The 16,368-nt window shown below is 56.5% G+C and overlaps 1 protein-coding gene across 1 annotated transcript; it reads left to right on the top strand.

Moving 5' to 3' along the window:
- The first annotated feature begins 2,938 nt into the window (after positions 1-2,938).
- On the top strand, positions 2,939-15,787 carry VPS45 (vacuolar protein sorting 45 homolog). The gene is made up of 15 exons (XM_048288933.1): positions 2,939-3,126; positions 3,219-3,353; positions 3,656-3,716; positions 4,222-4,301; positions 4,871-4,939; positions 5,193-5,330; positions 5,685-5,795; positions 7,063-7,197; positions 7,486-7,599; positions 7,851-8,018; positions 10,084-10,242; positions 10,979-11,086; positions 11,356-11,477; positions 12,856-12,987; positions 15,292-15,787. The coding sequence occupies exons 1-15, from the start codon at positions 3,034-3,036 to the stop codon at positions 15,374-15,376; spliced, it is 1,710 nt and encodes a 569-aa protein (XP_048144890.1). The 5' UTR covers positions 2,939-3,033; the 3' UTR covers positions 15,377-15,787.
- The last annotated feature ends 581 nt before the right edge of the window (positions 15,788-16,368 follow it).

Genomic DNA, 16,368 nt, shown 5'->3' with positions numbered 1-16,368 from the left:
CCCGGAACGCTTTGGCGGGCGCACGCGGCCGTGCCGGGAGGGGCCAATGGCGGCGCAGGGCCAGGCCCGGCCCCGCCCCTCCGGGGCGCCACCGCGCGTGCGCGGGGGCGGGGGAGCAGCGCGCCCCCTGGCGGCGGGACGGGGCGCTCGTGAGCGGGACCGCCCCGAGACCCCGGAGAGGGATCGAAGGCCCGTGAGGGGCCCGTGAGCCTCTGTGTGCGGCCTGAGACTCCTTGTATGGAGCCTGGGGCCCTGGTGAGGAGTCTGGGACCGTGCTGAGGGGCTTGAAACCCGTCTATGGAGTCGGTAACCCCTTTTATGGGGCCTGAGACCCTCCTTAAGGGGTCCGTAACCCCTCCCAGTGTGGGGCCTGAGACCTTGAGTGGCCTCCCCGTCCGTGGAGTCTGTGCCCCCTGTGTGGGGCTGGAACACTGACCCCGGAGGCTGAGGGGTCAGCATCCGCTCCCCTGAGCCTGATTCCCACTGGGAATCACTTTCCATACCAGGGAAAGCTGTCTGCTCCTTGCCCACGGCACGGGAGCACCGGCGAGTGGGGCACCAGCTGCAGGGCTGGTGGGATGGCACAGCCCTCGGCCAAGCGCCCCACGTTCCCTGTGCCGAGGGCCTGACGGTCTCCGTGCCGAGGGCCTGGCATTCCCGGTGCTGTGGGTGCCCGCAGAAGGACACAGTGTGTCCCAGCACTGTGCCAGACCCGGGGGCCCGGTGGCCAGAGCAGGGGGCCTGGTGGCCAGAGCAGGGGGCTGGTGATGCCATCAGCTGTGCCGGGGTGTGCCGGGAGGTGCTGGCACAGCTCCCATGGAGCCATTGCTGGTGTATTTGCCCCTGGTCCATCTCCCACTCAGCCTTCCTGGTTTTCTCTTAGGAAAAATACAGGTGGGCCAGGCCCTGGGCTGGAGCGGTGGCCATCGGGGGCCAGGGGCTGGTGGCAAACAGGCCGCGTCATGCGCACAGCTCAGCTGATCCCGACGTTGAATCCATTCTTTGTGTCCTGCCCTTGTTTGTGTCCTGCACAAAGGGATTGTTTGTGTGTCTGGGCAGGGAAACGTCCAGCACAGAGAGGACCGGCCCAGGGCTTGTCCCTGCTGGCTGCACTGTTTGTCCACACAGTGGATCCTGCCCGGTGTCCCTGGTGTCCCTGTGCTCCAGAGGGATCCGTGCCCCTCCCATCCCACCCTGTTCCCACCCTGCTCCCACCCTGCTCCCGCTGGAGCTGTGGCGAGGGGCCGGCACAGTGTTAAATAGCCATTTCTCCTCGGAATCGGGAGTGGAGAATCCGTTGCTTTTGAAATAATCGAGATCAAATTCGATCCCTTAAAATAGCAGTGCCGTAATCCTGGACAATCCTATTGCCTCAATTTAGGGACCAACGTCTGTGCTCGTGCTGGGCCAATGGTGACAGGCCCAGGGCAGGTATTGATGAGGTTAAATCAGGGTTATTTACAGATATTATGCTTGAATAAATTCCTAAGGAAGGTTTAAATTAGAAATTACGGCAAATGCAGAGGTCTTTTCCAGCCTCAACAATTCAATGATTCCGACCACTCTCAGGACATGGAACTGCTCTGCTACCCCCCCCCCCCCCCCATCAGCCTGTGGGGAAGGAAAAGTGTAAAATTTCTGCAGAATAAAAGTTGTTTAAAATGCTTTACCTGCAAACCAGGGATAAACATCCCACCAAGAAGCCTCAGAGATTTGGTTTGTGATTCATTTCACTAAAATGGCACAAGAAAGGGTTTGTCTTCCCTAAGGATAAGGACAAAGATGGATTTAAAGAGGAGATGGCACCCTGGATTTGGTTAGTTCACAAATAAAACCCTCACTGGCCTCATCCAAAAGCATTTCCAAGGAAACTGGACAATAACTAAACAAGCATTTTACAGACACTGAATCATTTATTGTCTAAATAAGGCCAGAAAACAATCACATGCAATTAAATCCTAGTTTTTATTTCATTTGCCATTATTCTGTGTATCCTTTGGCCAGGAGCACCTACACACTCCTTAAGGCATCCGTTTGGATATGAGAAACAAAACCACGTGAGAAATAAAAAATGTAAAAAGGAAAATATTTGGGTTGTAATTTTCTAGGTAAATCCCTATTTAAACCACTCAAATCTTTGGGGTTTGTATGAAGATCTGTACATGTGCAAAACTCCCCAGCTTCCAGGAAAGAAGACCCAAAGTGTTTGGAAATGAAAAGTAAAATCTCGTCAGGAAATGGAAGGATTAAAGATGACAAAGGTGTCCGTCACTCCGAGAGGAAGAGGGGAGCTGCTTAATTGGAAGTGAAAGGCAGGACATAATCCTTAGTTAATTGTTATCCCCTGCTATAAGTAGGGCTTTGGCGGCGGGGGAGCGCCTGGTCCCGGGTCAGCTCTGTCGCGCCCAGAATAGCACCGAATCCCGGTGTCCGGCTCCCGGTGATGAGCGGGACCGGGCTGGTCCCGGAGCGCCAGCGTCGCCCACCCCTCGCCCACCCCTCGCCCACCCCGGGGTTCCAGGAGCAGCTTTGCCTCATGTTCAGTGAAACCGAGTCATGTCCTTTGTCCTTGGGGACCCTCGGGTGTGCCGAGCCTTCCTGGGGGCTTGGGGTGGGTCTGGGAGGATTTGGGGATGTTTGGAGTGGGTTTGTGTGTGTTTGGGGTGGGCTTAGGTGTGGATTTGGGTGGGTTCGGGTGGATTTGGTTTGTTTCAGGGCGGATTTAGCTGAGGTGGGTTTGTGTTGTTTTAAGGTAGGTTTGGGTTTAAGTGTGTCTGGGGTGAGTCTGGGTGGGTTCAGTCTCAAACTGCTTCGCTCTTGGAGCCATTTCCACTGCTCGGGTCCCCTCGGGAGGGGAAGGCCGGGCCGGGGCTGCGCTGCTGGCGGGGGCCGGTCCCACTGCCGGACTACAGCTCCCAGGAGGCGGCGGGGCCGGGCGGGTGGGGCCGGAGGGAGCCGAGCGCAGCCGAAGCGCGACGGAACGAAGCGGAAGCGGGGCCAGGGACAGCCCGGTAGAGAAGCAGCCCCGCCAGGATGAACGCGGTGCTGGCGGTCCGGCAGTACGTGTCCAAGATGATCGAGGACAGCGGCCCCGGCATGAAAGTGCTGCTGATGGACCGGGAGACGGTGAGCGGCGGGGCCGGGAGCGCGGAGGGCGGCGGGGCCGGGAGCCGGGCCCGGGGCCTCTGTGACGGGCGCTGCCCCGCTGCCGCCCGCAGACCGGCGCCGTGAGCGTGGTGTACACCCAGTCCGAGATCCTGCAGCGCGAGGTTTATCTCTTCGAGCGCCTCGACTCGCCCAACAGGGAGCCCATGAAGCACCTCAAGGCCATCTGCTTCCTGCGGCCCACCAAGGTGCGGAGCCCAGAGGGGGAGGAAACGGCCTCAGATCGTGCTGAGGGGGTTTAGGTTGGATATTCAGGAAAATTCCTTCATGGAAAGGGTTGTTCAGCCCTGGCACAGGGCAGTGGTGGAGCTACCATCCCTGGAATTGTTCAGATGTGTGTGATGTGGCACTTGGGGACAGGGGTCGGTGGTGGCCTTGGCAGTGCTGGGGGAATGGCTGGACACCAGGATCTCAGAAGCTTTCCCAACCTTAACGATTCCATGATTTCATATTCCTTAACTCTGCTCTCCCTGGTGCTGTTTCCATCCAGGAGAACGTGGAGCTCCTGGTGCAGGAGCTGCGAAGGCCCAAGTACAGCGTCTACTTCATCTGTGAGTATGAAGAGTCCAAGGGTGTTGGAGGTCCATAAATCTGGAACAGGCTCTGCATCCCAGTGTGGATGGGACAGGCTCCACACCTCGGTGTGGATCACACGGCACCTTCCTGTGCTGGGTGTATCAGGCAGGTGCTTCCCACGTGTCCTGCTCGTGCCATGGAATGTTCCATGGGTTTGGGAATGAAGCAGAACGACTCCAGCTGGTTTGGAGTCGAAGCCCAGTCCTCCAGCCCAGGAATTAGTCAGTAGGATCCCAGGAATTGGGTGAAGTGGCCTCTAGATGTCATTGTGGCTCTGCAGGACACAGCAGGACCAGGCACCGGGGAGATAGGCAGGGAATGAGTTCGGAGCATCCCTGGGAGGTGGCTCAGGATTCCAACACCTGCGGGTGCAGGGTTAGAGGGTCTCTGTGGGATCTGCTCCTGCTCCAGAGGGGATCAGACTATGCCATCCCACAGGGTCTGCATGGTGCCCAATGTCCCTTCTCTGTTTCCTCCCAGATTTCAGCAACGTCATCAGCAAGAGTGATGTGAAGGCCTTGGCTGAGGCCGATGAGCAGGAGGTCGTGGCTGAAGTCCAGGTGAAGTTTGGATGTTTTAGGTAGATCCAAACCCAAAAGCAAAGGGAAGGTCCAGGCTGCCAGACACTGGGAGCAGAAAGGGCTGTTGTTCCCAAATGGTGCGTGACAGGCCTGTGTGGGAGGAGGGATGGACACAAATGTGGGATGAAGAGGTAAAAGATTTCTCTGTGCCCTGCGCTCTCATCATAGCTGCTGCTGTTCTTGATGTCTCACAAAGTGCTGCCGAGTTCAAATCCACATGGATGTGGCACTTGGGGACATGGGTTAGTGGTGGCCTTGGCAGTGCTGGAGGGATGGTTGGACTTGATGGCCTTAAAGGGCTTTTCCAGCATCAGTGATTCCATGATTCCATGTTTGATGAAGAGCTGGGCTCTGAGCAATGCACAGTACAAATGGGAGGGGAGTTGTCAGCGGGACTGTGGGGCTTGGAGGGGTTTGGGGCGGAGGAAGGAGGGATGGTCCGAGCCAATGTGTCCAGGTGGTGGTTGGGGCTGGGTGGCCAGTGCTGGCACATGGCTCTGGCTGGGGTCAGGGTTAGAGACACGGGACTGTCCTGCTCCCCTCCCCAGGAGTTCTACGGCGACTACATTGCGGTGAACCCACATGTCTTCTCCCTCAACCTCCTGGGCTGCTGCCGGGTAGGAACATGGCGAGTTGTCCTTGGGTAACGAGTAGCCCTCATAAACTGGGGCCATGGGGGGCTGCCAGAGGGGCCAGCGGGGGGAATGGTCCTTGGCGAGGAGAGGAACACCGGGGAGCCCGGGTTCAGCCCCTGGGTACCTGCGGCTCCAGTGGAGCTGTGCTTTCCTGTGAGACTTCAGGACTTAGAAACAAGGATGTGGGAAAGTTTGGGACCAGTGCATCCATGTGAGGTGCAGCCTTTCCTTCCAGGGCCACAGCTGGGACCCGGCTCAGCTCACCAGGACAACCCAGGGGCTCACTGCTCTGCTGCTGTCCCTGAAGAAGTGCCCCATGATCCGGTACCAGCTCTCCTCAGAGCCAGCGAAGCGCTTGGCCGAGTGCGTGAAGGTGAGGGGAACCCACAGCAGGTCCCTTTGGGATGAATCCAGTCTTGGCTAGTTTTTCACACGTGGATCCACAGGAGGGAAACACCTGTTTTCAGTCAATTCCTGTAAATTCCGTCATTTACTTCGAGGCCCAGCGCTGGGCAGGTCTTGTCCCACTCTGCTCCCAAAACAGCTGCTGGAGTACAGCATTCCTAGGAGCAGTGTCCCAGTTCCCTGGGGCCTTCAGCTCCTCCCTGGCAGTGCAGGCAAAGCAGCACTGTTGGGGTTTCACCCTCCCTTCCCTCTGTGCCTAAGCCCACACTGAGAGGGAGTCTTTCCCAGGTGTTCAAGTAGGATTTTTCCCATTTCTCCACAGCAAGTGATCACGAAGGAGTACGAGCTGTTTGACTTCCGGCGCACCGAGGTCCCTCCCCTGCTCCTCATCCTGGACCGGTCGGATGATGCCATCACCCCACTCCTGAACCAGGTGAGTCACACCCAGGTGTGCCGGGCAGGGGCGGGAGTCCTGCAGCAGCTGGAGTTCTACCCCTGGCAGGTCATGGGTTGGATATAGGAGAGAAGTGTTGCTCCCCACCCCCTTTCCCTGCAAAATCCCTCTTTTATCCCCTGGCCGGGTTTTCCAGACCTGAGTGGGGGTTGTTCGTGCTGGCTTCAGTGGCAGATGGACCCAGCACCCTGGAAAACAGGGCCACTGGCTCTTCCGTGTGGCTTCTGGAGTCCCAGTGCTCTGGCAGAGCCTTTCCCAAGGAGTTGTGTGTTGGGCTGCGGGCAGCACACAGTTATCGAGTGACCTTGCCCTGCTGAGTCTCCCTCTGTTATCGATGGCTGCTGGATTTGCTCGGAGTTGTTGGATTTATTTGTTCCATGCTGTGCTGCGGATCCTGGCAGGATCTGTTGGTCTCCCTTCATTTCTGTGGGGTTCCCTTGGAACCTGGGGATCAGGAGCCACACCTGGGCGGGATCAGCAGCCCCAGAGCTGCTGTAACACCGGTTCTGCAAGAGCTGGAGGTGACGTGTGTCAGGGAGGGGTGTGGCTGTCACAGCCCAGCTCACACCTGGTTTGGGGTGTTCTGGACTGTGCTCAGCATTGGGCGTTATCTGCTGTTTCAGGATTTCCTATCCCAAAGAGATTCCCAGGGATGTAAATGGAGTGCTGGGCACGGCAGGGCTCTTATCAGCTGTCACTGTTCTCTCTGGGTCATTATTAGACTCCTCAGGATAAAAATAGAAACTCCTGATGTGCAGAAATGCTCCTGCCAGTGGAGCACATAGGGAATTCTGCAGTGGAACTGTGGGACCTCTCCCTGCCTGGGCAGAGGGGTGGGGGGCTTGGTGGCCAACAGAGGTTTTGGAACAGGAATGTTAATCCCCATCCCTCTTTGGTCTCTTCTGAAGATACCTGCAAGAATTCTTGATCTGGTGGGAGGTGTCCCTGCCACGAACAGGATGGGTTTAATGTCCCTTCCAACCCAAACCGTCCCATGATACTGTGATTCTGGAATGGCCCTGGAGGGGTGTGGTTTCCCTCTGCACTGTCTCCCCATCTGATTATTTACCAGTGATGTTTATCTTCACTGGAGTGTCCTGGCTGGTTTGAGGGATGCACTCCCAGACTCTGCTGTGTGTCCTGGGGTAGCAGGAGTGGCTCTGGCTGGGTTCAGCTGAAATCTATTGATTTCCCAGTGCTGTGTCTCACCAAGGTCATCCCTTTGCCTTCCTCTGTCCCCTGGCAGTGGACGTACCAGGCCATGGTCCACGAGCTGCTGGGGATCAACAACAACCGCATCGACCTGTCCCGGGTGCCAGGGATCAGCAAGGACCTGCGGGAGGTCGTCCTGTCAGCCGAGAACGATGAATTCTACGCCAACGTAGGTGTCCCAGGGGGGCTTCACCAGCACCCAAATTTGGGGGTTTGCCACGGGAAAGGAGCTTCCCGATGACTTTGAGGCTCAGGGTGGGGATGTGCCATTTGTGACCTCAGTGTGCAGCACCAGTGGCATCTGACTTGAGATAACGGGTCCTGTTTGTAGTTGGATTTCAAGCCCTGCTCCAGGTTTTGGGGGAGGGAGCCACCTTTTCCCAGCTGCTCAAGGCTCTTCCTTGGTCGAGACTCTCTCAGGTGAGTTTCCCTCTGCTTCCCGCCTTGTTCCCTACAGAACATGTACCTGAACTTCGCCGAGATTGGCACCAACATCAAGAACCTGATGGAGGATTTCCAGAGGAGGAAGCCAAAGGAGCAGCAGAAGCTGGAGTCCATCGCGGATATGAAGGTACAGACAAAGCCCATCCCACTGTGTCCCATCCTTTCATGCTAGGAATAAATAAAAAGTACATCCCTCCCAGAAATCTCCTGGTAATGGGAGAAATCGTGTGGGCTCCTGGGACCAAGGTGTCTGATCCTCTGCCCACCTGCACAGGGCTTGGATTGCTGGGAATTTGTACAATTTATGGCTGGCTGCACCCACCCTCTATCTCCTGCTTTTCCCTGGAAGCACGCACTGCCTCAGTTTCCCCATCACAGGCCTTTGTGGAGAACTACCCTCAGTTCAAGAAGATGTCAGGCACAGTGTCCAAGCATGTGACAGTGGTGGGGGAACTGTCCCGGCTCGTGGCGGAGCGGAACCTGCTGGAGGTGTCAGAGGTGGAGCAGGAGCTCGCCTGCCAGAGTGACCATTCCAGCGCGCTCCAGGTACACATCCTGGCTCTGGATCCGGGGGGTTCCATCGCGTCACTCCCTTGGGAGTGGGGATTTGAGGCTGGGAGGCAGTGGGAGCTCCATGTGTGGATACCCTGTGCGCAGGGACACTGGGTGTGGAATTGCTTCTCGGTGCTCAGCTCAGATGGGAATGAGTCATCGTTAATAACTGGCTTGAGAAGCATCCTTGCAAATCCTGTCCTTACATCCCACAAGCCAACGTTCTTTCATTATATTCAGCCAGTTGGCTTCTGGCAGGCACCAGGATAAGACAGCCTCAGACACCATGCAGGAGCTGATGTGTTTGTTGGGCAGGAGAAGAGCTGGAATCCCTGGAATTGTCTTTACCTATTTTGTTAAGAAAAACCACTAGAAAGTCTCAGATCCAAGATTTCTTTGGCAGAGAGGCCTGGAAAAGCTGAAGAGAGGTTCTGTGACAGCTGAGCGTGGCCTCTTGTGCCGTGACCAGAGCAGGGTCTGGCAGAGTCAGTGGTGATGGATTCGGGCTGGTGCTCAACAGGAGCTTTGGGATGGGGCTGGCTCAGAGCAGAGCTGGAGCAGCTACTCACTTCTGAGAAATGATTCCTTGATTTTCGGTAGTGGAGGGGGAGTCCCACCATGTAACAGACCATTAGATGGCACTGGGGAAGCAGAGGGACTGGGAAATGAGGAAAAGCGTCTCCAGCAGGTTTGAGATCAGTTTCTTCCCCACCTCTGTGACCCTGAACTCCAGGTGGGGGCTGAGGGGATAACACTGGACTGTCCTCAGAAGTGGGATGTTCTCCCAGCCCCTGGGCTGATGCTTCCCTATGGACCAGCGAGTGTAGGGATGGAATTCCATAGCTGGTGTCTGGCAGGATTTACATGGCTGAGTATGGAACTGGGAACGCAGCCAGAAATGTGTTTGCTGGAAGCAGCCTCTGAGGTCCTCAAGCTGTTTCACTGTCTCCAGCTCAGGTTGTTGCAGTTTAAAAGTCAAATATTCCCAGTCTGCTCCCTCCCTGTGCCGTGAGCCTTGATTTTTGATGAAATATACGTAGCACAGAGCTATGGTGCCAGGTGAATCCTGGGGTTGCTGGGGTCACCTTGGTCCTGCTCTACACAAACAGTGTTTCTGCAGTTTCCTTCCAGCCCTGTGCCTGAAGGGCCCTGTTGTATTTCCAGCAACTGAGGCCACTGGAAGACATGCAGCAGCTCAGAAATAAATGGAAACCCATGTAACTGGGATCTTTGTCCCTGCAGCCACCCTGCCCTGGGCTGTCCCTGCTGCGGCTCCCAATGGCAGAGAGAGGGGCAAGGCCACGGGACAAGAAGCAGCAGCCAGAGCCTGGAATAAGGGTGGAATTGTTCTTCCCTGATGTCACTTCAGGGATTGCTGGATCTCTGGTGGCCTTGGGCCCCCCAGTCTGGGACATTTGGGTTCTTCCTCCCCTGGGCTCTCATTAACCCTGACACAGTGCGTGAGCCCTGGGAGCTGAATGGAGGGGTTGGAATCCCAGCTCCTCCCATGGACAATGGCTGTTCTGTTCTCTGCTTCCTGCTGGTCCTGGCACTGCCAGCACAGGAACCTCCCTGGGGCTCCAGCCCTCCCCTCACAGGTGAATTCCTGACCTTGAATGGTGAAATTCCTCTTGATCCTCCTCACAGCCAGGATTTTATGTTGTGTTTCTGTCACTAGTCAGCATGAGTCAAATAGATGCCAACAAACATCTGGGCCAGGTGAATCCAGCAGCGGATCAGGAATGATAACAGATCCCTGCTCTTCCCTCTAGCTGGGATCTCTCTTTCCATGCTTTAATTCCTTCCCTCCTTTGCTTCCAAACATGCAGTTTGTTCCTCCACATCTCACATCCAAAGGTTAGCTCAGGTTATGCCACAGCTTTATTTCTCTTGCATTGCTCCTGTGGCAGTATTGTTGCTGGGCAGTGAAACCAGTCTGATAAGTGTCCCCTAAGGCAGTGACCAATGAAACCAGTATGACTGCGTGTCCCTCAGGCTGTGGGCACTGGGGCAGTCCGGTGTGGCCCCCGCGGTCCCTGAGGTGCCGTGTGTTCCGCAGAGCGTGCGGCGGCTGCTGCAGAGCCCGCGGCTGTCGGAGCTGGACGCCGCGCGGTTGGTGATGCTCTACGCGCTGCGCTACGAACGCCACGGCAGCAGCGGCCTCCCGGCACTGCTGGAGGAGCTGCGCGGCCGCGGTGGCACCGACAGGTACCGCAAGGTAACCCTGGGGTGGGGCAGGATGGGGGAATCGCTGCTCTTTGGGGTGAAACCCGCCTGCTCCGGGTCAGCCCAGGGCTGCGTTGTTGCACAGAGCCCTCAGCTTGGCTGGGACCTGCGGGTGTGGTTTTAAAAGGTGTTTTAAATAAGTGACTCGATTTCCATTTCCTAAGTCAGTGATGTTGAGGGTTGGACTCCAGAGGTCCCTTCCACTCCTGACTAGTCTGTGATTCCTTCACATTATGAAGGATTGAATAAAGAAGGGGTGGCAGGAGCCTGCTGGGAGGGGAGTGTGGCTGTACAGGGGCCTGGGATGTGCTTCCTCTCTTCTTTTCCTCCTCCCCCTCCCCCCCTTTCCCCAGCTCCTACTGCACAGGCAGTGGCAGCAGTGAAGGGCTGGGGATGGAGAGGCTGGCAGGGAGGGAACAGGCAGCAGTGCCAGGAGCAGCTGGGGAGGAGGTGGAGGAGCGGGATGATGTCACCTCGTGTGGAGGAGCTGATGTCGCTGCCGCAGGCGATGGAGATGAAGCTTCTCCTCAAGCAGGAGGGTCAGGGCGGGCTGGGGATGTGGGGGTGCTGCTGCTCTGCCCCCTCACCTCCATGTGCAGTTCCATTGGGATCACCTCCGTGGCTCCTTGTCCCCATTCCAGAACTCCATGAGGTGTCTGCAGTGACTCCTCACCACAGCCTGGAAGGAGTTCCCAGGCTGACAGGGCTCCTGCCCTCTCCCTGCACAGCTGGTGTCCGCCGTGGTGGAGTACGGAGGGAAGCGGGTCCGAGGCAGTGACCTGTTCAGCCCCAAGGATGCCGTGGCCATCACCAAGCAGTTCCTCAAAGGCCTGAAGGTAGTGAGCTGCCCTGGGGAAACGGGGACAGACTGAAGCAAAACTGCAGCCCAGAGGAGCAGGGCTGGCAGGAATGCTGGGGGCTGCTGGCTCAGGACTGGGATTTCATGGAGAAGTCCAAGGCTTCAGGGCCTGATTCCATTGAGAACAACGGGAGTGAGTTGCTGGAGAGCCTCTCAATCCCAAATTCAGGGGTAGTACCTGCTGTGCCTCTGCTGATCCTCTTTCCTTGCTGGGCCACTTCCTAAAGAGCTTCTCCCCGGCTGCAGGGCATCGAGAACGTGTACACCCAGCACCAGCCCCTGCTCCAGGAAACCCTGGACCAGCTCATCAAGGGAAAGCTCAAGGACAGCCAGTATCCCTACCTGGGCCCCAACACACTCCGGGACAGGTACATGGGGCCTTTGGGGCAAAGCCTGCACTGGGACACACCAGCTGCCCCGGCACTGGGACATCCCTGGTGTCCCCGGCGCTGTCCCCATAGCGGGCTTGGACTGATGATGAACAGAACTGGGGCTTGGCACAGAAATCTCTTGGATGCAGAGGTCTTGTATCCCCAAGAATGTTCCCTGGAGCAGGCTCCCAGGACTGGGATACGTCTCATCCTGTCTTGCCTTGCTGGCCCAGATGTGCCATTCCCATTGGGAGGCTTGGGTGAAGGATGAAGCCCTCACTCATCAGAGCTGGCTCTGTGATGGCCGTGCCATCTGCTGTTTGGGGACTGCCAAAAATAGTCCCAACTGCAGCTCTCCTGCCTGAGCCAGTGTTGTTCCCAGTGGAAATGGGATCCTGCTGGAGAGGGTCATGCAGCCCTAACCCAGAGTCTGAGGAGATATCAGGCTTTGGGTGGTTATTGGTGATACAGATCACATTGGGAAGGGACTGCACTCACCTTTTCCATGACTTTTCCTTGCTTTCCTGCATCCCCTTGGGCAGGGAGGCAGTGGTGTGGGGATCCATGGAAATCTAGTGGCCAGCATGCTCTCTCTGTGCCTGTGTCCCAACCAGGCAGGAGCAGCTTTGCTCCAGGCCATGCTGTCCATGCAGTGATCCAGGAAAGAAATTCTTGGTGTTGGTCCTTCCGAGGGATTGGGAGGGTGGTTATGGGAGAGGGAAGCAGCAGCTCACTTGAAAGCAGCATGTGCACTGCATACCTGGCTTTGTGTTGGGATGGAGGAAGGCACTTCTCTCCCCCCTTCCTCTTGCTTGGCTTCCCTCTACCATCCCACATTTCCCTGCTGGCTGGGAAATGTCCCCTCAGGTGAACTGAGGCACAAATCCCAGCGGTTCCTGATCAGTCACAAGCGTGAGCTGCTCCGAGCCTGGGAGCTCCAAGGCAGTGCCATGTCCTTGCCTGACTCTGGAATCGATCCTGATTTCCCAGCCCCAGCAGATCATGCGTTAAACATGGGCGTGTGGATCCACAGGGATCAGGGTGGTGCTGTTGGAGGTTGCTCAGGGCTGTGGGTGAAAGTTTGGGAGAGGTGAGGTTTTGGGGGATTCAGTGGGTTGTTTTCAGCTCTGAGCCCAGCACATCACAGGGGTGAGGCAGGGTCTAGGAGAGGCACGCTCAGGATCACGGATCACTTCCTCCGAGGTGCAGGATTTATCCTTGGCTTTGTCTGATCCCAACTCAGTATTTGTGGCTGCTCCATCCCAGAAAGTGTCCAAGGCCAGGTTGGACAGGGCAAGGTGTCCCTGCCATGAGCAAGATGAGCTTTTAGGTCCCTTCAGCCCAAACCATTCTGTGATTTGTGCCTTTATCCCAGGCCTCAGGATATTATTGTATTCCTCATCGGAGGGGCCATGTACGAGGAGGCTCTGGCCGTGTTCAACCTGAACCGCTCCAACCCCGGTGTCCGCATCGTCCTGGGGGGGACCACCATCCACAACACCAGGAGGTAAAATCCACCTGTCTGCAGATCGTGCCTGTAAAACTGCTGGCACAGCAGGAATTTGGGATGCCTGAGGGATCCCCACATGGAAGTGGCTGTCAGTGCTCTGGATCCAGCTCTGCTCATGGTGGCTCAGGGACAGATCCCTGAGCTGGAGGCTTAATTTGTATTTCCATGAGCTCAAGGGCAGGGAAGTAGAGGTTTCCCTAGAGTTTTTCCAGTTTATAACACTGGGAAGCCAGAGCAGCACACGGGAATTCAGCACTGAATGAACCTGCAGCTGCTTTGCTGAAGGTGGGCAAAGATCCCTGTCAGTATGGAATTCCCAGTGGGAAACATCTGGTTTATAAATACAAGTAACTTTTCCTGAACCCAAATTACTCACATTGGGCACAGGAAAGAATTGAGGCCACAGTGGGAATTGTTTCCCATCGGCGCAGCTTGCTGCTGGCCAGGGAGGAGAGCAGGAATTGTCTCCAGATTCCCAGTGCTCAGTGTGGGATGGTGGGAAAATCCTGAGCTGCTGCAGAAGCTCAGGATCTGCCGCTCCATCGTGGGCTCCACTTGGATTGGTGCTGCCAGGAGCCACCAGGGCTGGTTTGGGCTCTCCTGCGGTGCAGTCCCTGAATTATTTACAGAAAACCTGGGATTCTGTACCCAAATTTACATTTCAAAGAATGAAGTGGGGAAAAATTTAAAAGAAAATAAAAGGCTGGTGCTTTGAAAGGGCTGGATGTGGCCAGGTCCTGCCTGGGGAGGACAGCAAAGCCCTGCCCCAGATGATCCATTTTCCTTTGGATAAGGTTTCCCTGAGGATGGAAGGACAATAAAGATGTCTCCTGTCCACTGCTATCCACGATGCCAGCACAGTGCCCTAGGATCAGGGATATCTCAGCACATCCCTGAGGTGTCTGATATGAGGGAAGCCAGGCTTTAGTGTGTCCCAGCCCCTCACGTAATCCACGGCCTTTCCGATTCCTGCGGGATTAGGGCAGATATGTCACCAGAAACAAGGGGATTTGGGTGTTAATGCACCGAGCAGCCATGTAAGCACCTAATCCTGGTTCCATTGTTCTTACTCCCTGCTGGAACTGGGACCAACATCTGTGGGCCCAGAGGGGTGGCCCAAAGGATGGAGAATCCGCTCTGCTCCTGGGGATCTGCCCTGCTCCTGGGGTTTCCAGAGCAATTCCGCAGGGTTTGGAGGAGAAAGGGTTACAAAGGATCGATAATCGGCTAAAAAGGGTTGCCAGGAACATCTGGTGCTGGGGCTGACTCATTCTGGGCAGGTTGAGCATGAACCTGCTGGGACTAATCCTAGGATGTGGGGCCTGACCCAGTTACCCAGTTACAGCCGCAGTGGCGGCACCGGATCCTCCTGGGGACCCTCCTGACTGCGGAAGGTTCATTTCTCCTGGGAGTTTCATCTCCAGGCCCTGGTTGGATGGAGCAGCTGTGGAGGTACCTGCAGATGCCTGTGCTGGGTCCTCGCCTGTTCCTGGCAGGATCTGCAGGGTCCTGGGAACAGCAGCCTCAGCAGGGGGGGTGTTTGGCTCTTGCCTCCCATCATTCCAGACCGGGAATGTGCTCGGAGAGGCCGTGCCGAGGGACCCCGAGGTGTCATTGGTCACAGGCACAAGCTGCTCCAGACAGCACGGGACCAGGAGACCCTAAAAACACCAGAGTCATTCCCTGCCAGAGCTCAGTTCTGCCTGGTTCTAGTGCCTAAAAATAACCTGGAGGAGGGAGAGCTCCGGCTGGAACACGGAGCCAGGTGCCAGAGCCTGTGCCAGAGCCATTGCCGCTGTGGGCAGTGCCCTGGCTGTGCCCCCTCCCAGCTGTGTCCAGTGGGACTCAGCTGGGTGTTGCTGCAGGGTTTTGCAGGACATTTTAGGGTTTTACTGTTTCTCAAACCCCTCAAGATTCACAACCTGGGCAAGAAGAGCTGCCCCAGCCCCGGTTTAGGGGAATCCCATTGCTGTAGGATTTGTGGCATATCTTGGTTTGTATTGCTTTATCTTTTGGGGTGTTTTTTAAGCATTGCTGTTGAGATCACCTGATCAGCACATTGAGGGATGAGTCAGCCTGGGAATGGCCGTGGCGTCTCATTGCCAGAGGAACTGTCCTGCGGCTGAGAGCATTCCTGGCTCTGGGAGCTGCTCCCAGCCGCGGGTGTGTGATGCCAGCGAGCCTGAGGCTTGTGCTGGGGACAGTCACAGCCCCTCTGGCCTCGGACACCTCGGACAAGTATCAGTGTGCCATGAGCAGATCCCTGGCCCTTGTTCCACTGACCTGAACCTTTCCCGGCAGCTTCCTGGAGGAGGTCACAGCCGCGGGGTTCCGCGGGCGAAGCACTGACAGCTCCCAAGTCCCAAGGTCCAGCAGCCGACGGTGAATCCAGAAGGAATTAATCCTTTTTTGCACATTCAGAGGTTTCCCAGACTAGAGCAGAGCAGGATGGTCCTGCCCTGCAGCTGGAGCTTCCCCTCCACACCTGGAATGGCAGCAAGTGCTGGAGCTGGCACGGACCCAATGGCCGGGATCTGCTCCCACTGCAGCTCCTCCTTGTGCCCTCACAAGCAGGGCTGGGACTGGGATTGTCATCTGAGGAGAGCCTGGGGAAGCCCTTGAATCCCTGCAGCTCCTGGCTCTTTACTGGGACAGACGGGATGAGTCCCATGAGGAGCCCAACGATGCAGCCCTATGCTGGGGGAGCAGCTGTGGGGGTGCAGCTGGTGGGCACAGGAGCCCTTTGCTCTGTTGTCTGTATATGTTGAATCCTATTAAATCCCCCACTTTGGCCGAATCTGTCTGTTGGATGATTCTCACTTTCCCTTTCCCAGTGCCAACAAGGTGCAGTTAACAGCCTCAGCCTCCTCGGGAGCTTTTGCTCCCCTCCAGGACCACACCAAGGAACCTGCAACTGTGTTTCCAGCTCTGCTCCGTGGCCTCTAATCAGCATTTGATTGGGAATTAACAAGCCAGATCAAATGAAATGAGCTCCTAAATCCCTGGGAATTATCTTGGCATCACAACTAAGTCCTGTTGACGTGGGAGAGAGCAAAGCCCTGCAGGGAGGAGGGGACCTGGCCCTGGGGGTCCTGGGCAGCTCTTTGGGGAAGGGTGGGGAGAACACAACCTGTGCTGGGGAGAGGTTTCTCTGCCCACAGCCAGGGGTGGAACTGGGTGGGCACCTTTACGGTGAATTTTTGGTGAATTTTGAGTTGTTGGGACAGGCAAAGCCACAAGTGCATTCTCCCTCACAGGTGGCTCAGGTCTCTGACAGTCTGAGACCCCAACAGAGGAGAGCTGAGTCAGGATGCTGGACAGCCCCCTGCTCCATCCGCCCCTCCAGCAGCCCCTTCCCCAGGCAACAATGCTGTAATT

Source organism: Corvus hawaiiensis, chromosome 29, assembly GCF_020740725.1.
Source record: "Corvus hawaiiensis isolate bCorHaw1 chromosome 29, bCorHaw1.pri.cur, whole genome shotgun sequence".
In the NCBI taxonomy this organism is placed as follows: domain Eukaryota; kingdom Metazoa; phylum Chordata; class Aves; order Passeriformes; family Corvidae; genus Corvus; species Corvus hawaiiensis.
The sequence above is the reverse complement of the archived record's forward strand: the minus strand, read 5'-3'. Positions and strand labels throughout refer to the sequence as shown.